Below are 27,051 nucleotides of genomic sequence, written 5' to 3'. Positions count from 1 at the left end.
CTACGGAGCGGTAACGATTCTTCAGTGTTGGTTTGTATCATTGAGTCAGAAGCAATTCATTCATTGTTGCTTGATATTCCTTTTACACCTTACACCTCTGCTATGATGATCTGAGGAATATGGTCTCTATGACAAGCCAAGTTCCCATTCTTCCTTCTTGTTGGCTGCTTGTTTGAACATGAAAAACTTTAGAGTCTAGAAACTCCACTCTGGCTATTACTGGAACTTCTTTTCTGACTCAGTTTACACAGGTGCCATTTAATCGGTAGAGTAGGGCTTTTATAGTGAGCAATCTCCATGTGACTTTACTAAACTAGGAGTGGGTTTACTAAACCCTGGTGCTCATGTCGCAGGTACCATAAGCTTTTACAATATGTACTCTGTGTAAGTGTGTGGCTCTGCCATTTATTTGGCCGGCAGACAGTCCAAGGGTTCAGAAATGCGTAGCACTGCCATCTTCAAAATGACTAGACCATCTAAATTACGTATTGTGCTTGGCTGCACTCCAGGTACCTGCTTCAAGGGTGCAGGCTACCAGTAGCGCCTGTACTAGCCATAGAAGACTCCTACTAAAAGGAGCTAAGGGAGGTTAGGAGAGAATTTGATTACCTATACATGAAAGATACTGCAAAAAATGCTATTTATGACTGAGAACCATTAGCAAAAAAGTGACAACAACACTAGAAATCATATACAGTAAACAACAGATAGCAAAGACAAATCACAGACAGAAACGACAGACATAATGCGAGCATTCCATACCTACTACTCAACTCTACGTCAGGTGCAGAGCCATGATGGTAAGTTGCAGTATTTATATTTGAACCTTTTGTGGTTTTGTATTTTGTATTCTCCTTTGGTGCTCCTCGGTTCCTGAAAAAAGTAGAGGGTCCTATCACCGCAGGTGCTTCTATCAGCAGTCTATCAAATAAGATCCCAGGACCTGGTGGCTACTATGTGTCCTTGTATAAAGGCTACTGTGTTCTACTAACTACACCACTATCTAAAGTTGTGAATACATTTATAAAACAGCAACAACCAAATGACAGTACAAGACTTGCAGTTGCAATGATTGCCATAGCTGAATGAAAAGGGAAAAGAATCATACTTCTTTTGCTTGATGCAGAGAAGGTGTTCAACAGGGTAGATTTGCAGTTTATATTAAAAGTCCTAGCATAAACCAGAATAGGCCCAAACATGACCTCCCTTATCCTAGCTAACTCCAAATCTCCCTCAGCAAAGACACATGATAAATGGTGAGTTTCCGCCACCAATTTCTTTAGCCAGGGGAACAAGACAAGAGTTTTAATTTGTCACCCCTAGTGTTTGCCCTTACAGTGGAACAAATGTTACAATGAATATTCTGCTACCCGAACAAAAAAGGATAGAAGTTGACAGGGAAACATATAAGTTAGCATTGTCTACAGGTGATGTGCTGTGCTTCATAACAGAATCAGAGCAATCAATATCAGTGTTATTAGAAGACGTACATGATTTGGAAGCAGTCTCTGGTTTCTGAATAAATTATATCAAGTCAAAAGGTATGGATATATCTGACCCTTCATATAGCAGTACAGATCTTGTTATTAACCTCACATAAGTTAAAACAGTGCAACATACCCTATTACTGGAGACATTATATAAAGCTCTGTACAGGTAGAGGTGGCTAGGTGGAAAATGCTAAAGTGAACTTTTTGGGCAGTTTACTCTAGTGCAAAAACTACCTATTTGGTTCACCAAAATAGCATTAACAACAATACTATGCAAATATGAATGCTTCTGTGGAATGGCAATATTGTTATGGCCAATGGAAGGTTGTGCTCTCATCTACTTTCCAGAAGCATGAGCATGTCATGTAAGAATGCTTGCCTGTTGGGAGGTGGGGAGCTTGGTGCTGCTCTGGACAGTTGGTGTCCATTTTTAGATTTTGCCTGCACAGCACTTGTGCTGTGGATGAGAAATCTTTTGTAATTAAATAAAATCTTAAAAGTGGGTTACAGCCTGCCCAATACTTACCACTCATAGGCTTTGCCGGTCACTCTCATTTTCTTCCTTCTCAATGGTCAGCAGCAGCTTCTTGTGTCTTCAGGTTGCACTGCCTGCCTTTCCCTGGCTTCAGCTGCTCTTCCCTGAGCTTGGATTTAGTACCCTTTCCAGTTGGTGGTCACTGACTGTGCACATCTGAGATACTTTTTTATTTTCATTCCTGCACTCCATACAAGTGCATGTGTTCCGTCTTACTACTGCCTATTATTTCTGCTCCCTGTCACCTCCCGATGTTGTTTCCCACACTCCCTCCACTGTTTATTCTTTTTTTATTTTTAATTTTTTGTTTGTGCAATTTTAGACAGCACAAACTCAACCAGTCGATATCTGAGCACTTTACATGAGCACAGGCATATTCACAGGCATGTAGCGATTAAGGGCCTGATTTACAGTTTGGCAAAAGGGTTACTCCGTCATAAACGTGACGGATATCCCATCCACGTATTGCGATGTCCATAGAATAAAATGGAATCGTAATACGGTGGAAGGATATCCATCATGTTTGTAATGAAGTAACCCCATCTGCCAAACTCGAAATCAGGCCCTAAGAGATTTGCCCAGATCAAGGTTCAAACACGGTTTCCCAGCTTCAATGTCAGCCACTCTATCCCTTATGCTACATCCTCTGCCCTGCTCTATATTAATAAACATCAAGATCAGCATATAAGATGGATGGCCCTCCCTTGGAACACACAATTAAAATGTATTCCAATTATGCGTTCCGAAGCAGCGCCAGACATCTTGTTTTTGTATGACGCTTGGAGTTTTCACAATCCCTAGGACTTCAGTGACTTAACATTAGCAGCATCCCCAATTGTCAGAAGGCTTGTTTTGAAAGCATGTTTTAAAGATCACCCCCTACACTGACCCCACAAATAATGGGAGCCATTTTAAATTTACCAAATACATCTCTGTGCACAAACATAACAGGTGACCAAAAAAAACAATGAAATGCTGCGATTTCCTTGACATTAGCTATAACATTCTCGATCCCTAGATGGCTACCAGCTTTGCAACTTGGATTTGCAACCTTCTGTAGCAGTCATCTTTCTATTGACATGACCAGCGCTGTCCACAATGGACACCCCACTGGTTGTGTTACCTAACCTCACCTGTGGCTGTCTCTCTAGCCGGGTGCAGAGGCCCATGCCTTGTAGCCTTTGCAAAATCTGTACAAAGGCTATGGAAAGCTCCATTTCCCCTTGCAGCATCTTCTCCTCTGTGACAGTAGGGTGAAAGGCCCCTTCGTGTTTGTTCTGCCACAGTACATGCATGCCGTGCTCTTAATACTGGTTACCAGGCAACTGCAAATCTAAGACTGATCGATCCAACCCTGAACACCACCTCGCTTCCTACGTTCCTATGCTCTCAAGGTACTGCCCACAAAATATTAGTCTCCAAATGTTTTTTTTTTTTTTTTTAAACCTTATTGGAAAAAAAAACTCCAGTTTGCTTACTGTTACAATTAGATTTTACTAAATCGGGCTGGTACAATAGCAGCTTTTGCTACAATTATTAACTTTTATGATAGGGGGCGGAGCTAGCCAGCGGCAAGATGGCCGGCACTCCGTGAGGCTCTGCTCCGGCAGGGGCCAAGTTTGCTAAATTATCCGGTCAGGACGGAGCCGGCCGAGCGATGAGAGGATGGGGGGACGACTGATGTTGATGGCTTCCCCCCGTTGCAGCGGCAACAGTTGGGGTGCAGTGCGAGGGGTCGAGCTGGCCTCTTAGGGTCGCGGCGTGCTCCCGGACGCCGTGCAGAGTGGGACTGGCCTGCGCTTTCCCCCGGAGACCTGGAGGGCCTCGGGGGCATCGATCATTGGGGTGCTTGGGGGGCCTTATCGGCGGTGGTGTCGTGCCGCGGGCCCCCCCCTTTTTTCCTCCTCCACGATTGAAGGCCTTCTCTCGCTGCGCCTGGGAATCTTGCCTTGAAGGCCTACACCGCGTGGCCTGGAGGTAGGACGGCCGCGCGGACGGCGCTGAGCATTGAGTGAATTGAGAGCCTCTCCTGTGATTGTGTGGCCTGGGGGGCACACTCAAAGACGATCGAACAAGTGGAGGCGGCGGGATCGTGGCCGGGGCCCAGAGGTGAGGTGGTGGCGAAGGAAAAGCCCGAGGTGGGAACTGGTGTAAGGGTGCTCTGGCCTAGTGCTGTTGACACAGAGGCTTATTTGATGCCGGACATTGACGAGATTCATAACACCGCTGACGCTGGATAAAGCTGATTAGCAGGAGCCGGGTGGACTTTGTGAAGGTGGATTGAATATCTGACCTCCCCTCCTGGACTTCCAGGGGGGTCAGCGGAGTGTGGTTGTCAAGGACCCACTGGTTAAGTGATGGGGAAGGCAGAGCAGAGACTGGCTAAGCTCTCCTTCGAGGGGGGCGACGGAGGGGGGGTGCTCCCGCATCCCAGTCGGAGGGGCCAGCGACGGATGAAGAGAACCCAGATGGTTCGGTAAAGGCTATGTTTCTGGACCTCAAGACCAGCTTGGCTGGAATAGATGGGAAGCTAGACCACGTGACAGAGCAACTTGATCGTATCAAGACTCGGGTGGACGAGCATGACGCCCGCCTTGACCAGTTGGCAGCGCGTACCTCTGGTCTGGAAGACACGCAGCGAGGTGAGAGTGAACAATTGCTGCGAATGGAGAGGGTGCTGGAGGTCATCCGGGCAAAGAACAAAGATTTGGAGGCCCGATCACGTCGGAATAACCTCAGGTTGATGGGGCTCCCCGAGACCACGGACATGGGCAGAATGGAGGATTTTGTGGAGGAGATGCTATCTGATCTGTTCCCCGACCAGCTGTCCCGTTTGCTGGTGGTGGAAAGGGCGCATAGATCGCTGGGGCCGCGGGCCCCGCCTGGAGCTCCCCGTGCCCTATCATTATTCGGCTCCTGAACTATCGTGACTGTGACACGATTCTGCGACTGGCCAGGGAGCGCCATCCGGTGATATACAAAAACACTGAATTGAACTTTTTTCCAGACTACACCCCTGGCGTGCAGGTGGCGCGCAGTGCGTTCTTACCGGCAAAGCGGTCGCTGGCCCAAACTGCTGCTAGGTTCTCGCTCATATACCCGGCGAAACTAAAGGTACAACATAGTGGGTCTCTACAATTGTTTACGGACCCGAAGCTAGCGGGGAGGTATGCCAAGTCTCTTCCTCGGAAGCCAGAAGCGATGCCGGAGGCTGGGGGTGCCGCGGAACGAGAGTCGCTAAGCGATAATGACTGATCGTCACTGATTATCTTTGTTTTTTCAACAGAGAAGGCCCCGCTGCAACTAGTTGTGAGATGCACTTCATTTTGTGCCGCTTGTCCTCAAGACACTCCTTTGTGCTGGGCCCCCGCCTGCCCTCCCTGCCTGATACTAGGCGGGTTGGGCGGTTAGCTTCCGCCCTCTGGATGAGTCCCCATTATTTGCATATTTGGGTGTGGTTTTTGGGGGGAGGGATATGTCTTTGACCCGTTTGGGGGGTCTGTGTGGGTGGGGGTTGTTGTATTGTGTGCTTTTCTGTTTCTCATTTTGTGTTTTGTGGTTTTGGGAGATTGGCCGGGATGGAGGAGTGATGGAACTGCGCTGTATGTTCGCTGAGCAGAACAGATGACACAGATGAGAGAGTCTCTGATTCGCTGCTTAACATGGAATGTGCGTGGCTTGAATGACAGACGGAAGGTGCGCCTTATGTCGGCATACGTCAAGAGGCAGAATATAGATATATGCATGCTACAGGAGACACACCTGGTGGAGAATACCTTACATTATTTAAAGGCGGGATGGATTGGGGAATGCCACGGGTCTGTGTATCCGAGTTATGCTAGAGGAGTGCCGATTCTGTTACGCCAGGGTTTGCAGTGGCGCACTTGCAGGGTGATTGTTGGCCCATTGGGGCGGTATGTTCTGCTTAGCGGAGTGCTGATGGATAGGCCGTGTCGCCTCGCGTCGGTGTACGGGCCTAATTCGGATGATCCTGAGTTCTTTAGTGAGGTCTGGCGACTGATCGAGTCTTTGGGGGGAGGAACTGTGCTTTGGGGAGGAGACTTCAATGTGATCCTTGATCCCATTCTGGATAGAGAAAGTTCGGCCCGGGCACAGCATACTTCTGCTGCTCGCGTTTTATCTGCGATTATGGACGATGAGTCACTGGTAGATTTGTGGCGGATGAAACACCCTGCGGTACGGGAAGGCACTTGTGTTAATTATGTACACAATAGCTGGTCGCGTCTTGACCATTGGATAGGCTCTTGAGATGTGGCTTTATGGGCCCGCTCGGTCGATCATATGGTGCGCACGCTGTCTGACCACGCCCCGGTGCGTGTAGAGCTGGAAATGCCCGTCGGACCTGCTCAGGCCTACATGTGGAGGCTGCCGCCTGGGGCACTTAGAGACGAGCTGTTCCGTGAGGAACTGCGTCGCGATATCAATCTTTACTTTGTACACAATGTGGGCACAGTGGGGTCGGCTGGTACGCTGTGGGAAGCCTTTAAGGTGGTTGTACGCGGGATTTTCATTTCAAAGCAGCAAGGCGTGCTGCGGGCGTTGCGTCATGAGCTGGCTGAGTTAGAGGCTCGGATTGCAGATCTGGAGGCCCGACAGGTGTTGGACTGGTCCGGAGCCACATTGGCGGCCTTGAGGGCTGCGGTCTCTGTGTATGAGGAGGCTTCTTTGAGAGAGGTACATTTTTTAGGGAAATTTGCAGGGACCAGGCGATATGGAGAGGGTGATAGAGCCGGACGCACTTTGGCGACTCTATTCCACAGGCCGTGGGCTAGTGGCTATGTGACTGAAATGGATGATTCGAGTGGCGGGTACGTCTGAAGTTCTGAGGGTCTTTACTACCTTTTTCCAAGATCTTTATTCTGCTCCCTCTGTGGTGCCTGAGGAGGTGATCCTGGGATATTTCTCTGACATTAGCCTCCTCTGGTTTGATAGGATACACAGGGAGTACTTTGATGCTCCCTTTACCATAGAAGAGGTGAAGGCTGCTCTTCAGAGCCTCCCGGGAGACAAGGCACCTGGGTTGGATGGATTGTCTTCGGCATTTTATAAAGAGTTTGCAGATATTTTGGCACCCTATCTGCTGGAGGTCTATGATGAGGCACTGCGGAATGGAGTGCTCCGGCCTCTTGGCGCGAGGCGCTTATTGTTCGATTCTCAAGCCAGGGAAAGCTGCAGCTAGCTGTGATTTGTACCGACCCCTGTCGATGATTAACATTGCCAAAATGATTGCGGCGCGACTGCGGCCTCTTATGACAAAATTGGTGCTGCCGGATCAGTCGGGGTTCATACCGGGTCGGTCCAAGGCACAAAACCTACGTACATTCTTTGCTGTTGCTGGCTCAGTTCCCGTCGATGATGGAGCTGCGGTGGTGTTTTTGGACGCCACTAAGGCATTCGACTCATTGCTGTGGCAATATCTGTTTGCGATCCTGGAAAGAGTGGGGATGAGCAGTTGCTTTGTGAACTGGATACGTTTGCTATATTCGCAGCGAGTGGCTCGCTTGAGGGGGAACGGATGCGTGTCGGAGCCTTTCAAGGTGGAGCGTGCAACTAGGCAGGGTTGCCCCCTGTCACCATTGCTTTTTGCAATTGCGATGGAGCCGCTGGTGGCCTTTCTGACAGAACCATAGTGAGCGGGGTCTGCCATTCCGGCAGAGAACGATTTTGATTTCCATGTACACTGATGACGTAGCACTGTATGTACGGGACCCTGTGCGAAACCTGGATGTGTTGCTGGATGAAATCGTCAGGTTCGGAGACACATCTGGAGTGGCGATAAATTGGTCTAAGTCGGTTGTGTTGCCTCTGACGTCTGGAACGGCAGAGTGCCGGTCCTGCTACCCTATTGTGTGGGCTGACGGTCCTGTTAAATATTTGGGCATCTGGTTGAGCTGTGATGTTGACACGCTCTGGCTTGCCAACTATGGTAGGGCCATGGCCTGGCTGGACGACAGAGTCACGGCGTGGCGCTCCTTGCCATTGTCCCTGACTGGACGTATTGCGGTGGCTAAGATGCTGGTGCTGCCCAAGTTTTTGTATCTGTTTCTCAAACTTCCGCTGGTGCTTACGGACGATTTTCTGCGGCGCATTCACTCCACGCTGATCCGATTGATGTGGGCGGGTGGTCAGCCTTGCATAGCCTGGAAGACACTAGTGCTGCCATTTGAGCTGGGTGGTCTTGCGGCCCCTGATCTAGAGCTCTATTATCTCTGCGCACAGGCTCTGTTTGCCTTCTACTGGATCAACCCGATACGCTATCTGCCACACCTGGCTCCCGAAAGCGACGCAGTGTGGCCGGATGGGCTCGAGCGAGTGTTGGGCAATTTGGACAGAGCTCGCCCTCGGGGCATTGATACACTGGCTTCCACAGTCCGGGCTTGGTCGGGTTTGCTGAAGTGTTCTGGGATAGGTGCGCTGTTTGCACCGTCTATGCAAGTGGTGGCGGCGGGCGATACGGCGATGTTTCAGGACTCGCGGCTGCGGAGCTTCCTATGGGACTTTGATCTGATAACTCTCGATGATTGGTTTGTTGATGACAGATTGATGTCCCCGGAAGAGATCCTGGGGGATAGACGCGCCACTGCTCTCCACCGATTCTACGTGTTGAGAATATGCGCTATGCTGCGCGCTCGCTACCCCTGCTTGCCCGCGACCCCAGCCTCTTGCCGCGCGCTGGAAGTGCTGTGAAGTGCACAGACGCCTGAGAGACTAATCACTAAGCTGTATGGCAGTGTGCAGGGGCAGGGAGAGGGGACGGGCTGTCTGTAAGGATGAAATGGGCGGAAGATGTGGGTGAGAACATTGCAGAAGATGTTTGGAGGATGTGCTGCACGCATATGAAAGAGTTGTCACCAAACTATAGATTACGCCTCATACATTTTAAGTTTTTGCACCATCTGTACTACACCCCCAGAAGTTTATGTGCTATGGGGCTGCGTACGGATGATACCTGTGTAAGATGCCAAGCCCCTGCTGCTGATTTTATGCACTTGGCATGGACCTGTCCGCCAGTATGTGCCTATTGGGGAAGGGTCTTTAGTGTACTCTCTGAGATGATTGGGCTGGAGATTCCTCCGTCTCCCTTGATGGCGCTGCTGGGAGGGGTGAATGAGGTGCAGACTACAGTGCGGCGCCTGATTGGCATGATGTTATTATTAGCTAAGCGCAGGGTGGCAATCTGTTGGGGCCGGGCCCGGTCCCCCCAGATATCGGATTGGCTGCGAGATGCCACTTTTTGCCAGGAACAATTAACAAATTACTGGGAGTTGACTCCGGTTGGCTCCAGGCCGCGAGACATCTGGGCACCGCTTCGTTCCTATCTTGAATCTGCGTCTGTCTGAAGAACCTGCTGTGGATGGGTATGTTGAGGTGATGAGTGTTGTTCACTCACAATGGGATAAGGATGTACAGAATGGTTACTGAGAATTGTGCTTGCTCCTCCCGGCCTTCACCCTCTCTCCCTTTATTTTTGAAGTTTCTGCTTTCCTCCTTTCCCTTTTTCCTTTCTTTCTGCCACATCTGTTTGGTTCTGCCCTTGGACTTGATGACTCATTGGGTCCCTCCGGCAGGGGCATACTACTATATGGACATTCGGCAATGTTTTTTGGTCTCCCTCTGCCTGATTCATAAGAGTTACTGAGACGCGGCGAGTGACAGAGCCGAAGATAGATTAAATTAGCTGACTGATCTTTTACTGTAAGGACCAAGGTGGCATTTCATCTTATGTTGTATGTTGGTTACATAAAACTATAAATAAATAAATTAAAAAAAAAAAAACTTTTATGATGTACTAGTTAAATGAAGGATGAGTGTGAGAAATCACAGCACAAAAATAACAAAAAGCACACATGATGAGCATGCACACACAGCACAGCAGCATACACAATAAGAGTGAAAAATAATCCATGAAATGAGGATGAGAGGTGAAATAAGGTAAGAGAATACACAATTTCAAGTTAACATTGTCCAAGCATTTTTCTATTATGTTACACAGCATATGCAATATGTAAAAAAATATTTACAAAGTAACTTGAATTTGCATAGGTGAAACCTAATGGCTTTGCCAGTGCTTGTTAACTGTGAAGCATATGTGCTGCTGAGTGCATTAGCATTTATATTATGGTGACAAGTTATTTTCAAACAACACTGTTAAAAATTAGGTTTCTGGTTGGCAGTTGTGTGCACCATGTCCAAGCAGGAACCACAATCCTGGTCAGGGTAAGTCACATACACACCAGCAGTTAACCTGTGCTCACCTTCTATTTGCTTGGCACAGAGCAGTCAGGCTTAAGTTAAGCGGCAATGTGTAAAGTATTTGTTCAATACTTCAAACAGTAACACAATGAAAGCACACCAAGTTAGAAAACTGAAGGATAGTTTTATAAATAAAACAAGACCAAAACAACAAAAATACAATAAGTAGGAGTCGAGATAAGATTCTTTAAGAATAAATGTGAAAATAGCTCTTAGAAGCAATAAGTTCCTATTTGGGTATCTGGTCACGGTGAACCAGGACAAAGTCAAGAGTTCCGGCTGCCCACGATGGACAGCAGGCCGGCTACAGGACCCATGGGAGCCACATGGGTCCCACATGAGATGCGCTGATGGTCCCCAAACAGTTGGGGTGTTTCCCTGGATTTCCCTAAGCAAATGCAGCGATACGTTGGTCTTGTTGAGCAACGCGCTGGTTCTGAGTAAGGTTGTTCTGAATGTGACGCGCCAGGTTAAGCCACACTGGAGGGCAGGATGCGTCTATCATCTCCACACATTGGAGGTGATGCGTTGGTTCCAAAGCGGTTGTTGCAGAGGAGATGCAGCAGTTCTGAACGTGATGTGCCGGTCTGGTCCCTGCAAAAGGGGTGATGCACCAATCCCAGTCTCACAGCAGGGGATGCACTGTTCCTGGTCTGCGTGACCTCGTCACTGTGCAGGTTCTGGCAGATGCAGCGCTTTATACCCACTTCCAAGGGCCCAGGACTGGATTGGCACCACTTGGCAGGGCAAGACTTGCTGCAAGCAAAGTCCACGTACAGTAGGTGATGATGAGTCATATTCTTTTGTGTCCCTAAGACTTCAAAAGAATAGGAGGCAAGCCAGCAAGCCCTTGGAGTCACTCTGGGTTCAAGTGAGATGAGTCCAGTCCTTCCTCAGCAGGACAGAGGGCAGCAGGCAGCATGGCAGCACAGCACAGTAGAAAAGCATTTCTTCCACAGTAGCAGTCCAGAGTGGCAGTCCTAGTGGCAGCACAGCAGTCCTTCTTCCTGGCGCAGTTCTTCACAGGTCCGGTACAAAACTGATTTGGTAGGGTCAGAGGTCCAGTACTTATACTCAGTTGTGCCTTTGAAGTGGGGGTGACTTCAAAGAAGAGTTTTTGAAGTACACAGAGGTACTTTCTTCCTGTCCTGGCTCCAGACTCACTATAGGGGGTCATGCAGTCCTTTGTGTTGAAGCAAGTCCATGCCTCTTCAGGTGTAAGTGTCAGCTCCGGCCACTCATCCTGCCCAGGATGGGCCATCAGGGTGTTGATGGCCTATCAGTCATACCTAAGCTCCCTTTCTGTGTGCCAGTCTGAAAAAATGCACAAAGTCCAGCAGCCACCCAGCCGAGGCATGCCCAGATGCAGGCTGCAGCACATAGGACTATGAGAATGAAAATACCAATTTTCTAAAAGTGGCATTTTTAACATTGTAATAATAAATCTTACTTTACCATTAAGGAGGATTTCTTATTACAATTCCATAGGTACTAAACATGACATATTCACCCCTTTCCAGTTAGGAATTACATCTTATCAAATGTAAAAAGGATTCTGCAATGTTAACCTATGAGAGGAGTAGGCCTCACAGTAGTAAAAAACGAATTTGGGAGTTTTTCACTACTAGGACATGTAAATCTTAAAGGTATATGCCATGCCTTTTAATTGCACAGCACCTGCCCTACGGGCTGCGAAGGGCCTCCCTTAAGGGTAACTTATATGTAAAAAAAAGGGAGTTTAAGGCTTCTTAAAGTGCTACTTAAGTGGGTGACATAGGCAGTGCTGCAGTCCCACTAGTAGAATTTAATTTACAGACCCTGGGCACATGTAATGCAAATTTCTGGGGACTTATATGTAAATTAAATATGCCAATTGTGGATGTACCATTCAAACCATGTTTAGGGGAGCGAGCACATGCACTTTAGCACTGGTCAGCTGTGTGCTCAGAGTCCTAAGGCCAACAAAAAGAAATCAGCAAAAAATGGAGGAGAAAAAGGTAACCCTGTAGAGAGGACCGTTTCCAAAAGACACAAAAACAGAGATGACATGGTAACCTCCAGATAATAGTGGTTAAAGCTACAGCTGTGGGGACTCCTTTGGAAATTGTAAATATATTTATATATATATAGAGCTTACGACCTGCTGATTCATAGAAGTACTTTTGGCGGAGAGTGGCTCGCTGCTCCAGAACCCAAGATTAGTAATTAGTATATTAGTACAATTTACCAATTTTATGATTACTTTTCTTTTGTAAACATTTCAGCAAGCGTTTCTGAATCTGTATGAACATCAGAGATACAGGAAGGTCATTATGCCGAAACACTTCAGGCAAAGAGTACCAAGCATAGATGGTTTGCTAACTCTCTGCAGCAGTACCAGGGCATAATTTATTCTCCTGCTTCATATTTGTTGGCGCGCTATGCTAATGAAGAAAAACTCCAACAGCTTGCTCAGGTGTGTTAGCCTGCTGTGAACCTCTCAACAGGCCTTGGGAGCTGTCCATATACCTTCTCACTGTAGATTTGAATGGGACATTGGGTTCCTTTTAGGGAATCATAATGTGTTCAGATGTAGTACTTGTGGAGAGGTATGCATCATCATTATCATCATGATCTTAATAAACATTATTACGGTTAAAACCATAAAAGTACAAATAATGGCAGTAAAATGTAAAAATCCAACACATAATACATGAGAAAAAGAATTTGATATTCATAGTACATCTTACAGCAAATCATAACGTTTTAAAATTCTGTAATACACGCACAGTATAAAAACCATGCTAATGGCGGGAGTGCCAGAGTCATAAAGTGCTTCAACTGGTTATCTTTCCGATAGCTCAACTACATTTGGATGCCATCAGAAAAATATGTATAAAATACAATAAATAATATGTACCCCTCATCATGCCATACATGACCAATTGGAACAAAAATCTAAAGGGCAAGGGAATTAAGCCAAGAGGCATAAATACCTATGTAAGTATGTATACAGGGTAGGTCACAATACAAATCAACAGGGCCTGTTACAGCTGGCTCAAAGTGTTTGCTTTTATGCACCAACTTTGTTGTAGAAATTTAGCAACAGCACAAACATACATCTCAGTAGTCTCTGTACGCTGCTGTCTAAGTGCCACAACACATTGGCTAATTCCAAGTTGCTGCAGGCTGGAGCAATCCAATGTTTCCTCGGTCTCTCATAGCCCGGGCAAAAGAAGAAGAAAAGTGTGAGTGTTTAATCAGCTTTAAGGTAGATTTGACTTATAATACTTAAATCAGTAATATCCCTCCACAGTTTGCTAAAACTCTCAACAGGAAAAGTGCTGTAGCAAAATGTGCTATATAGATGCTTAGCTAATGGGGCTATGATGTAACCAAGAAAGTCCTCAAACCCACTATATAAAATCTGAGGTAATGGTACCTAAATTGGGTCTTTTAACTTCCAAGGTCCAAACATTCTCTCAATAAGCTTCCTTCAATTGTGATCAGCACAGACCACTGCCACACCCCTCTCTCAACTCTAAAGTGATCTGTGAGCTCACCTTCCTGGTCCCATCACACCTGTGCGAATGTGTCAGAGTGTAAACTAATTAGGAAATCATGTAATGGAAAGGATATCCCCATCTGCCTTAACAGCTTGCGACAAGGAACTAAATTGAAATCAGATTTTAAGCCCACAAAAATTATGTCTAATGGGCTTTCTGGATGACTATGTTTTCCAAACTACAGTCAGAAATCTGAATGCCTGGTCTGTGGTACTGACACATTTTCTAAAACCAGCTTGCAGATCCAACAAAGCGGCTGCATCTTCAATCCAAGACCCAAAAGTGCTAAGAATCTGCCTACAAAATATCTTTTGGGATACGACTATTAGGCTGGCGGTCTGTAGTTCAGTGGTGAATCCTTAAGGCTATTTTTGTAGATGGGTACAATTTCTGCTTCTTTCCAGGAGGTAGGACCAGAGCTCCTCCTACTTTTGAATTTGCAAGGTTATTAAAATATGAAGTTCATCTCACAGTATCAACTTTGTAAAGATCCCCCAGTATCTGATTCAGTCCTGCCGCTTTACCTGGCATACTACTGTTAATGGCACTGTTAGTAGCTTCGAGCTTTATGGGTATTTCAGAATTAGCTATAGGGCACTCTGCCTCAGACCTGTCTTAAGTAACAGAAGCATCCTCACCTACTATGTCATATAGGTCAGAGAAGTGCTTCCACCATACCTGGGGCTGACTAAAGTTGTTTAGAGTTAAACTTCTACATTGGCCCCCATTGGCCACTAAATACCAACATTTGTTCTCATACTTTGATTTTGCAACATCAAATATTTGACCCCAAAGATTGGTATCCCAGGCTTGATAAGCCCCTGGATTTCTTTTATATTGAGCCCTCTTGGTCCTTATAAGATCACCTCTGCCAGCTTTCAGTGCATGGAGCAGTTCAGTTTTTGCCATTCTGCATTCTTTGTTAAATCAAGAGGAGCTTTGTTTAAGGTGAACCTGGGGCTTCCTGTCATCTTGGCAAAAACAATCATCCACTTTGCAAAAAAGATCCCTGTGAATATCAAGGATTACAGATTCCCTGGCCTCAGTGGAGACTAATCTGTTTGTATCCTCTAAGGCAGTGTTAAGCACCTTTTTGATCAAATCCATGGTCTCACACTTGGGAGACACTCAAGCTCATTTCAAGGACCTCCTCTTGGAACTGTCCTTATGTCCCTAAATAGTGATGCAGGGACAACTTCCAAGCACCCTATAAAGACCCCAATTAGACAGTGTAAGGCATTATGATCGCTATCTTGCCTGCCATCCACCATCAAGTCTTTTACAAACTTCAACTGGGGCAGGGAGGCAAAGACATCATCTATTCTGCTGTAGTGGCCTAGGCGGCGTTATGTGTGCAGGGCTTGGGGATAAAAATTTGTGCTATCATTACAAACCTGGAGGCCATAAAAAAAAGCCAAGGACATCAGTTGATAGGCAACGACTGTGCCCTGCTTCACCAGAGGAATCGCTAAAGCAAGCATACCCTATTCTTCAGCCTCGGTCTCAAGAGGAGACTCAGCATTGATGCTTAATGGCTCAAATGTTGTATTGAAATCCCATGCAACAATCAAGGAGTCATGTGAATCAAAGTCCCCCCCTTTTGTTGCATACCCTGCTTCAAAGTAGGAGTTACCATGGCACCTCCAATCCCTCTTTTGAAGCTAATATATGTGTGGGTTGATTGACCATCTTTACACATGGTGGAGATGCTCAACATATCAAGAGATTTTGTGTTAAGTAGGACTATATCAGCAATGCATTGTTGATTTTACCAATATGATGAAGCTGCCAGAGTGGGGCAGGTCCCTGAGTAGTGAGCAGGGATGCAAAAGCTTAAGTAGCCCAACTGTTAAATTGGTTCCCGCACCATTTCTCCTGAAATAAACAGAAGTCAAAATGATCTATAAACATGCCCCAGTACAGGTCATCAAGCTGTTGTTTTAAGCCTGCAGTATTCCAGAATATTATGTTAATACTTTTTTAATCTTTAGTTTGATCCTTGAGCTGGACTAGGATAGGCGCCACTACTACTGGCCCTTATGGTAATATCCCTTCCCCTTTGATACGTTAGGGCAGGCCTTATCTCCGGACTGTATAAGACAGGTCCTGCTAGATGGATCAGGAGAGGGCTTGGGACTATGTCAATCGACCATCGATGTCCCTAGTTCATCTCTAGGGCAGGGCTTTGTGGGATAAAAATGCAAGGCATAAGGATTTAGGCATAGTGGTTTAAATTTAAACTGAATCTTAGATTTTAGAGGAGGAATTTAGCAAACCAAGTCCCACCAGTCCCTCAATCAGATTTTTATGCCTTAGTTTCAGTTCAGTATAATCGCCATTTATCTCTGATAGTTCATGGAATCTATTCATGCGAATTATATCCAAGCGAGTTTATGAATAGCACAGTCTGGCGCTGTCTGGCACAGCACGGGCCTGCCTTTGGCAACAGCGGGGATACAACCAGTGCTTTATAGTGCAGATGCGAGGGTAGCCCTGCCCCCTTCCATCAGGTGATCCTCTGTGCCAACCTGGCACAGTGAAGCCCTGGACTGTTGGATTTGTCTTCTCCTCCGAGATACTTAGGGCAGTCAGTAGGGCACAACACCCCTTTCTTTTGCTGGAGAGGTAGTACATTTATCTAATGTAAATTTCAGTTTTCAGGAAGAAGACAAGAAGCATGAGTGCATAAGGGAATGGGTGTTAAATTGAGAATTTGCAATGCAACAGAAAAGGGGGTGAAGAAGAGGCAAAAAACGAATTTCCTAAGCTTGCTGCAGAAACCATCCATGTCAAAACTATGTATTAAAAAGACTATGGGGGTCATTACCACCCTGGCGGATGGTGTTAAAGTAGCGGTAAGAGCGCCAACAGGCTGCCGGTCTTTTTTTGAGTATTATGACCTTGGCAGTTACCGCCATGGTCATCCGCTGCTTCTCCGTTCCGCCCGCCAGGGCGGAGACAACCGCTGGGCTGGAGACCTGGGTCTTCAGCCCGGCGGCGGTCACAATACCGCCACCGGTATTTTGACCCGGCTTACCGCCGTGGATTTCCAGCGGTAGAAACCGCCATGAAATCCATGGTGGTAAGCACTATCAGTGGCAGGGAATTCCTTCCCTGGCACTGATAGGGGTCTCACCCACCCCCAACCCCCACCCTGACTCCCTACCCCCCCACCACCCCTGCCACCCCCCAAAGGTGGCAGGGCCCCCCTCCCCACCCCGACCCCAACATTACCTTACACATACACACCTGACACGCACGCAGGCACCACCAACACACATACACGCACACACACCTATATACATGCCAACATCCACACACACAGTCAGAAACGCACACCCACATTCAAACATACACGCACACATCCATACAGTCATACCTACAGACATACACGCACTCATTCCCAAAACACGCAACATCCCAGCAAGCATACACGCACTCACACACCCCCCTACATACACAGACACACACCCCCATGCACCCACACAACACACAACACCCCCACCCCCCTCCCCTAACGGACGATCGACTCACCTGTTCCGTCGATCCACCGGGAGGGGACGGGAGCCATGGGGGCAGCTCCGCCGACACCACACCGCCAACAGAACACCGCTGCGCAGAATCACAGGACGTGATTAGCTGGGCGGTGTTCTGTTGCCGTGGCGGTGGAGGTGGAGCAACCTCCACATCCACGCCGCCCGCCAGTATGACTGTTGGTGGCTGTCCGTCGGAAAAACGACAGAGGGCAGCCAACGGTCATAATATGCCGAGCGGCAAACCGCCACTACTGGCGGTCTTCCGTACGGCGGTCCCTCGGCGGTCTTGTTAAAAAACCGCCAAGGTTGTAATGACTCCCTATGTATTCAAATCTGTGTTTAGCTTTTGACAAGCTGCTTAGTTTTTGACAAGAGGATTTTCAGCAGATGCATTTCATGTCACTCTTTTATACATGCCTTTATTAGGAAACACTCTCACATTTTCATGAGTGTGGGGAGGAGTTCTAGATTTTAGCATATTATTTTTAGTCTCATACTTTGATTGAGCTAATGTGCTTTTTTGAGGACAAACAGCACCCTGTAACCAGTGGTACAGCAAGGTACAGCATTTGCATAGGCTAATCGTGTGACTATTGCCTTGTTTGATTACATGTTTGATCCCATGGAAAACAGGAAACTGTAATCATAAGCAACAAGATTTTGAAACATAAAAGGAGGTGGAGATGGATATTCGTTCGACTGATGGCCATTCAATGTTTCCACGGACCTTAGAGCACGTCGGTAACCACACACACTCTTTGGAGATGGGCAGCTAAAAACAACCATAAATGGGCTGCATTGTTCCGCACACAAAGCCTGGGTGAGGTGTCACTTGCACATGCTGCACTACTGAAAGCTATCCCCCTGTTTTGATTATGACAGCAATACTGCGTTTGAATTTCCTGATTAGAGTAATTCTTAGACAACTGTTTTCAGCTCGAAAAATAGAATAATGGTCTCAGCATTCTCATCAGCTGTATTTTTGAGTTTTGGTCCAATGTTCGGAAATCGTTTCATGGCCCAAAAACGCAGACAGAGCACAGTGTGTCCAAATCATTGATATTTTATTTTTTAAGAATAAACGCCAACTTGGTAGCTTAGTCTTGAAATAAAAAAACGTTGTCACTCCAGGCATTAGAAATGGTGCCAGCTCCACCGAAGACAAGAGGTTCCCCGCCTGCCTTGAGATTTTCAAGTATGGTTTGTGGATTTCCAGTCAGTAGGTGGAGGTGGAGATGCCCTCTCATGTAAAGTTCCTCTTGGTATGGAAACCTCAGACCTTCTGCTGACATTTTGTGTGTATGTTGAGTGTGAGTATGTGTAATAGATTTGTGACGTGTAGTAGATGACTGTGTGAGTGATGACAGTGGGAGTACTAGGACCAGTGGCATCCATTTTGGATGGGTTCTAGTTTAGCACGGCACAAGATGGACGATGAGTACAATATCACCAGACAGGGGAAGAATATTGGCTTCAATCCAGCTGCTGTAAAGTCCAGATTCATTCACTGACGTGAGAAAGAATGGAGACAAGGCTGCCTTTAGAAGTTAATTAAGGACCATTTTAGCAAGGGGCTACTCAGTAGTTCTTCAAAATCACTGTCATTTGATAGATTGTAGTGGTGAGTGATGGGACTGAAATTACATTGGTGTTCAATGTAAGGAATGGTGCTTCTGCAAAAGATAAGCACTTTCCTTCAATTGTCCCTCTGGCTACAGTTGCCAAATATGAGCCATCACCTGCATCAGCCTCAAAGACCACATCTGCAGCAGACAAATGCCCGTCTGCACTCTCCAGGAGGTCAGAACTGCTGACTGGTCCACTATGTGCTATTCTCCCAGTGGTTCAGGGAGCTGCACAACTGCTGTCTGAGATCCTGTGCCACTGATGCTGAAGCTTGGGGCTGAGTGCTCTTACCCATACTGCTTAATCACCATTCCATTTGAGAAAGGTAATGTGAGCATGAGCCCACATGAACTGAGAGATTTTGCCCATTATGAGCAAAGAAGAACTTTGCTGCTAGACCTTCCTGAGCCTAATGAATACCGAACTGATCTACCAGCTAACACTTGGGGTAATTGATAGTGACCTTCATCTGTGCTAATCTAAGCCTATATCCATATCTTTCCCAAGTTACCCTAGGCCGGGGATCCTCACTGAGAGAGGAGGGGAGCAGCCACTATAGAGGATATCAATATTTCATTAGACCTCATAGGGATATTGTAGCCCTGTATCAGAACCACATTTGGAGAGTGTACTATTTCATTTTTGCTATATAATTAAAGTACTTTATTTTTTACTAAAGATAAGTATTGGCTTGAGAGTACATTATAGGCTCTGACTGAGTTCTTGTTTCAGCAGTGCATCTCTGAAAAGACGTTGATTTCTCATTCTTGCTACCCTAAGGGTCAAGTTTATAAAGGGCATACCTGACACCGTTTTCAGACCCACAGTAGGATGGACCCCAGGACAGCCACGGTGGAAAATTACAGCAAGTGCTCGGTTGTTGCCTAGTAGATGATGTCCGTCCTGTGGCCCTCCACACATGTCTTTGAATTCTTAAATTCCTCGTAAATGTAAACCATCCAAATAGTTCTGTCTTCATCAATCGTATTTATTGCTGTGAAGAGCGTCTCTTGTAGAAGCACTAATTGCACTTCCACAAGTAAAATAAATGTAAAAATCACTCACCTCTCAAAGGACAGTACATATAATTTCATTTCTGGAAAACTACACACAGTTTAATCTGTGCATTTCATTTTGTTGAGAAGTACTAATATGTTATTAAGGTGAATAGATATACAGGTGAGATTTAGAGGCACTGATGGATTTAAGATTAAAAGTTCATATTCGCATCATAGAAACGTGAGGAAGTGTAAAGAATTATATTGTTTGTTTGTATTAAGTAGTACAAAGAGCTCCTAGTTGGTATGTGTTTTTTTTTATATCATGTTTGGTTTAGAGCTGCCGTTTATTAAAACTTGCTCATCGTTGATTCTGTTTCTCTTCGGAAACAGGATGAAATGGAGTTTGGCTACATTGAGGCTCCACACAAGGGTTTTCCTGTTGTACTGGACTCTCCTAGAGATGGTGGACTCAAAGACTTCCCTATCAAGGAACTCCTGGTAAGCAAAGTGTTCTCTCTTTTAACTGACAGGATTATACTACCTTAAAAGTTCACTTTCAAAGTGCCCTCATTCATAGATTGGTGGACCAACATTGCCTCTTCCAGACCAACTTCCACCTGCCTGCCAAATTCGGAGTTTTGCGCCAAGTCAAGTTTTTTTTTAACCCAAGCATCTCCCACATCAATGGTAGAAGGAGCTTTGGTGAAAAAAAGAGCGATGGCTGGTCTGTCATAGCCGATGGAGTAGTGGACCTGTGACAAGTTTCTTTGCCTCTGAATACAGACACCCAACCGCAAGGCCTCTCTTCTTGAAACAATATATCAGTGTTTCTGGCGCACTTATAGTTGCTCTTAGAAGGTGGTGGACTGTATTATCCTTTTCCTGTCCAAAACCACTGTCATGCTGCATGTGGTGGAATCTAATAGGAAAACAGGTTAGGCTAACTAGCAGTGCTATGCCTACTGGTTGGTGCCCAACTAAGAGGCTGCAGCTCTGCCATCAGGATACACTCCACCCCAGTATCTCTAAATATTTTGGCAGATGTGCGAGGATGGTGGGTGTGAAATAGCCAGTTTGGCAAGTATCTCACTACAGCCCTCTCTTAATGAGGACATTAGATTGTTCCTCATTTCCCGTTTCTTCCCATACTTTTCATCTGCAGAATATCGTTCCAATTTTACATGATGTGCAGGCTGGAAACTACACAAAGTTTTTTGTTTTAAAACTTAAAATATCCCTTTTTTGCCCCATCTTCGTTTTATAGAAATGTGTTGATTGTTTTGCCTTTTTCATTATTCTGTTCTACGATTGAAAGTGTCCCAGATTTATCCTCTCATGATATATGAAGTGCGCTTCCAGTATTTTTTGTTTTTTTTGCCGAGTTTTTATTTTGCATATTACTTATAACAGTGCTGTATTAGAATGTAGTTTAAACACAGGAAAAAAATGCACAGTTTCAGATCAATAGTTTCATGGTTTAATTTTATAATCATGAGTATATCTCTGGTAGTTACTTGGAAACACTAAAATAATTCCAGTTCAAATAAAAATGTAGCTTTTTGTATATTTTGTGTTTGGGAATGAAATGGAATATTTAATATTTTCTGTATTTGTTTGATGTATAGTTGTTCCTGGATTTTTGAGTATTGTTGTGAGTTTCAAACCGTGGAAATGTCTCCGTTTTCCAGTAGTTAACCAGTGCAGGTCCAGAGAAGTCAAAAGGTTTAAAACCCACTGGCATAGAGCACTCTAATCAGTCTAAATTAATGACGTTCTGAAAAGTATTTTTGAGAGAAAACCTACATTTATAGTTGAAAATGCCCCCATTATGCCTGGTAGAAATTCACAAAAGGAATCCTGCAGGCATAAGTGTGTTTACTACTTTATATTTCTCCACCAAGACTGCAGAGTAATGTGGAGTGGTAACTCCTACACAGGACATGGGGTGTGGGTTGTGTGCAGAACGAGACATGTTTAACCTTATAGGTTTGTGAGTGTCCCAAAAATGGTATATATTTAGGTATTGCCAAACTTAATTCCAGCCCTTTGCCACCTGGAAATGGTTGGGCAATTATTTAGGGCCGGAGTATCTCTCCTCTCAGAATGAGAAGGGTATAAATCCCCTCTAGATTTAGATACGTAGAAGGATGGATGTTTTAGCCAAGTTGTAAAACAGCATGGCTGCTGTTCAGCATAGCTAAAAGTTTGCGGTGTAGTGGAGATTAGAATGGAGTAGAGTAGCATGGTGTGGAGTGGCATGGAGTGTTGTAGAGTGGGAAAGTAGAGTGGAGGGGCAAAGAGTGGCTAGGCAGAAAAAGGAGTAGTGTCACAGAATAGAGTCGCATAGAGTGTATGGTACAAAGTGTCGTAGAGTGGAGTGGCAGAGAGTGGAGTAGAGTGGCTTAGACAGGAGTAGAAAGGTGAGGAGTGGAGTACCGTAGAGTGGAATAGAATGTCATAGAGTAGAGGTTGGATCCAGTGGCATAGAGTGGTGTAGAGTGGCATGGTGGAGGGTAGGGTAGCATAGAGTTTCATAGAGTGGTGTGGCGTACAGTGGAGTGTCACAGAGCAGAGTGTCATAGTTTGTCGTGGAGGGTCCTAGATGGGAGGGTCGTAGAGTGCAGGATCACAGAGTGGAGTGGTGGAGATTGGCATGGAGTTGCATAAAGTGAAGTAGAGTGTTGTAGAGTACAGTAGAGTGTTGTAGAGTGGAGTGGCGTAGAATGGATTAGAGCAGAGTAAAGTGTCATTTTGTAGAGTGGAAGGGTGTAGAGTTGAGGGGCCTAGAGTGGAGGAGAATAGAGTACAGGGAGATAGAGTGGAGTAAAATGAAGTGGGGTGGAGTAGAGTGTTGTAGAGTATCATAGAGTGGAGTGGCATATAGTGGCATAAAGTGGAGTACAGTGGAGTGATGTAGAGTGGAGTAGAGTGTCATTGACTGGAGTGATGTAGAGTGCAGGGGCTTAGAGTGGTGTACCAGAGAATGAAGTAAAGTGTCATAGAGTGGAGTAAAGTGTTACAGAGTGGAGTAGGGTGTATTGCCGTAGAGTGGAGTGGAGTGGAGTGCCATAAAGTGGAGTAGAGTGGAGTGGCATAGGGTATGGTGGAGTAAAGTGTCTTAGAGTGGAGTGGCATAGAGTGCATAGGGGTATCAAAGTGTCAGAGTGGAATGGCATAGAGTGGAGTAGAAGGGCCTAGCATGAAGTAGCATAGAGTGTCATAGAGTGAAGTGACATTGAGTGTCATAGAGTGGAGTGACGTAGAGTAAAGTAGGAGGATGTAATATATTGGAGTAGAGTGGAATGGAGTAGAGAGTCACATAACGGAGTATCTTGGAATGGAGCATCATGGAGCATCATGGAGTAGAGTGGAGTGTCATAGAATGGAGTATCATAGAGTGGTACAGCATAGAGTGAAGTAAAGTGTCATAGAGTGGTGTAAAGGGTCATAGAGCGGTGTAGAGTGGAGTAGATTGTTGTTGAGTGTCATGGAGGGTCATAGAGTGGAGTGTTGTGGAGTTATGGGTTGTAGAGTGTCACAGAATGGAGTGGAGTAAAATGGAGTAGAGTGGCCTAGAGTAGAGAAGAGAGGAATGGAGTATAGTGTCATTGAGAGGGGTACGGTGGAGTCAAGTGCAGTAGAGTAGAGTGGAGTGGCATAGAGTGTAGTGGCATAGCGTGGCCTAAAGTGAAGTGACATAGAGTGGCGTGGAGTGTGATAGAGTGACGTAGAATGGAGTGGCATAGAGTTGAGCAGGGTGGAGTAGAGTGGAGTAGAGTATGGTAGAGTAGAGTGTCGTAGTGTAGAGTATCATAAAATGGAATGGCATAGAGTGGAGTGGATTAGAAGTGGTGTATAATGTACAGTGGGGGGTTTAGAATGGAGTGGCATAAAGTGGAATAGTGTCATAGAGTATTGCGTCATACAGTGTCATGTTATAGAGTTGATGGGAGTAGAGTTGAGGGGCATAAAGTGGAGTGGCATAGAGTGGAGGGACGTGTAGTAAAGTGGAGCAGAATGTTATAGAGTGGAGTGTGGTAGAGTGGTGTGGCATATAGTGTGGCGGCATAGAGTGGAGTGGAGTGGCACAGAGTCGTGTAGAGTGGAGTGGCATAGAGTGGCATAGAGTAGAGTGTCACAGAGTGGAGTTTCCTAGATTACAATTTTGTTGAGTGTAGTGGCCTAGAGTAGAGTTGCCTAGAGTAGAGTGGCCTAGAGTGAAGTGTTATAGAGTGTCAGAGAGTGAAGTGGCGTGGAGTTGAGTAGAGTTTTGTAGAGTGGAATGGCTTAGAATGGAGAAGAGCATAATGGAGAAGAGCGTCATAGCTTGGATTAGCATGGCATGGAGTTTCAAAGATTGCAGTAGAATGACCTAGAGTATAGAGCATAAAAGAGTGGCATAGAGTGAAGAAGCATAGAGTGGAGTAGGGTGGGGTGCCATAGAGGGGACTGGAGTGTCATAGAGTGGAGTGGAGTAGAGTGTCATCGAGAAGAGTATCATAGAGTGGAGTGGCATAGAGCTGAGTGGCATAGTGTCATAAAGTGTTGTAGAGTCTCATAAAGTGGAGTAGAGTGGCATGAAGTAGAATATTGGAGTGGCATAGTGTAGAAGGAAGTAGAGTGTCATAGTGTGTTGTGGAGTGGCTGTAAAGTGGACTGGAATAGAGTGGGGTAGAGTGTTGTGGGGTGAATTTGTGCCGACAGGAGTAAGCATGGTGTGAATTACAATGGTTGCCTTTACCTAACCTTATAACGTGTTTCAGACCTTATACATTATTGTTCCCTTATATATTGATTAAGGCACTGTACACAACCATTGACACAAAATGTAACATGTGCAATGTGTATGCACATTTCTAACATAAGTTAGATGGGAAAACGAAATAGAAAGGAGATGGAATGATTTATTACCTTTAATCCTAGATCTCCATCAGTGGATCTCCATTGAGTATCTTAAACAAAGAATAGAATAACAAGCTCATGCCTATCAGCTGCGGTGGAAAGGAAAAGACAAGCTAATCAAAATTACGTAAATAAATTTCTTATGAAGACATCAGCTCTAAAATCCAAATTGAGATAGTAGTGCCTCGTAAAGGTGCCCCAAACTTGTGAACAGAATTCCAGATGTACAAAGTGCAGATCCTCGCAACTGGAATGGTCCATAGAAATGCAGTTGTTGCTGCTTTAGCTCTGTTCAAATGTGATTTTGGCTTGCCAGAATAATTTTTATTTGCTTTTTGTTAGCAAAGCAAAATGCAAGGATATATCCATCTGGCCATTGATTGTTTGGATGTAGCCAAACCTGTGTGCAATGGTCCATAATTCACAAACAACTGTTTGTATTTTCTTATGTTTTTATCAAGATAACAATTTTAAATTCTTCTCACATCACAAAAGTGGAGATAATTCTTCTGGAGAAGAAGGTTTCTGAATGAACATTGGTAATGTAATAGTTTTGCTTGCATGCAACTCCAAAACTATTTTAGGCAGACATTTCAGATGTTTTCTCATGTCTACTCTGTTTCTATGGACTACTGTATACTATGTTAATGGGAACATATGGCTGGATTTTGCTACCCTGCGTGTGGATGATACAGTGTTGGACTTTGCCCTTTTTGCAGGATTATCCCCAAGCTTTTTTCCTTCTTCCTCCTGTTTTTTCTAATCTGTTGTTGTTGGCTTTAGGACTCTAGACACTTTACCACTGCTAACCAGTGCTAGAGTCCATATGCTCTCTGCCTAAATTGTGTTGGTGACTGGTTTATCCATGGATGGCATATTTGATTTACTAGTAAGTCCCCAGTATAGTGCCCAACAAGTGCCCAGGACCTGTAAATCAAATGCAACTAGTAGGCCTGCAACACTGATTGTGCCACCTACATGCGTAACCCTGCACACATGTCTCAGACCTGCCATTCCACTGATTGTGTGTGCAGTTTTTAACTGTTATATGACCTAGAAAGTGTACCCACTTGTCAGGCACAAACCTTTCCTTTATACTGAATGTAAGTCACCCCTAAAGTAAGCCTAAGACAGCCCCATGGGCAGGGTTCAGTGTTTGTAAAAAGTAGAACATGTTCCAGTGTATTTTACATGACCTGATAGTAAAATACTGCTAAATTCGTTTTTTGCTAATGAAAGGCCTATCTCTCCCATAGGATGACATGGGGATTGTCTTTAAATATCTTATACGTGTAAATTCCCATTGGGAGCAGATAGAGATATCGAGTTTGGATTCTTTGAACTCACAATTTAAAAATGCAGCTTTTGGAAAAGTTGGTTTTTGAATTGTAAGTTTGAAAATACCACTTTTAGAAAATGGGCATTTTCTTGCTTAACCATTCTGTGCCTCTAACTTTCAGCTGAATACATGTCTGGGTTAGGATGACAGTTGGGCTGTTTGTGATTTCACTCTAGACAATCATGCAAAGGGAGCTGCTGTATGCTCTGCATTTCCTATTGGGTGTTCCTGAGCTAGAATGGTGGGAGGAGCTGACACTTGCGCCTGAATAGGGCTGTGCCTGTCCTTACACTAAGCAGACTCCAACCCCCTGAAGTGTGTCTGGAGCCAGGGCAGGGAAAGGCAGGGTGTTGTACACTACAAAGACTTCTCTTTGAAGTTTGCCTACTCCAAAGACAGGAATGGGTACAGGTTCTGGACCTCTGACACCACAAAGTTAGAACACTTCTCGACTGAGGACATTCTGCCAGGAAGAAGAGCTGAGGGAGAAAATTGACTCACCAACGCCCCATGGATGAAAATCGATGTAATGCCTGTCTTGCGGTTGAAGACATCGATGCAGGGCCTGTCTTGGGTTGAAAGAACTGGCGCAGAGCTTGGTAGGTCAACCCAGCACCTGTTCCACTACAACTGCATCAACACAGCGCATCCAGATTTTCCACGCATTGTCCCTGGGCGTCACTTGCTCATCGGCCCGCACCGCAGTAAGGAACCAAGACTGTGTGACCTGAAACCAATGCATCACCTTTACTGTGTGGAGATAATCAACACATCATCTCCCCTGCCAGTAAGGAACCGACGCA

At 45.6% G+C, this 27,051-nt stretch overlaps 1 protein-coding gene across 1 annotated transcript in view; it reads left to right on the top strand.

The window, feature by feature from the left end:
- The window catches only part of LOC138300896 (protein-arginine deiminase type-2-like), a 767,146-nt gene that overhangs the window by 409,538 nt on the left and 330,557 nt on the right, over nucleotides 1-27,051 (top strand). Inside the window, exon 10 of the mRNA XM_069240755.1 lies at nucleotides 20,398-20,505. Within this exon, the coding sequence (XP_069096856.1) occupies nucleotides 20,398-20,505 (108 nt within the window). The remainder of the gene's footprint in view (nucleotides 1-20,397; nucleotides 20,506-27,051) is intronic.

Source organism: Pleurodeles waltl, chromosome 6 (genome assembly GCF_031143425.1).
Source record: "Pleurodeles waltl isolate 20211129_DDA chromosome 6, aPleWal1.hap1.20221129, whole genome shotgun sequence".
NCBI classification, from domain to species: Eukaryota; Metazoa; Chordata; class Amphibia; order Caudata; family Salamandridae; genus Pleurodeles; species Pleurodeles waltl.
The sequence above is the reverse complement of the archived record's forward strand: the minus strand, read 5'-3'. Positions and strand labels throughout refer to the sequence as shown.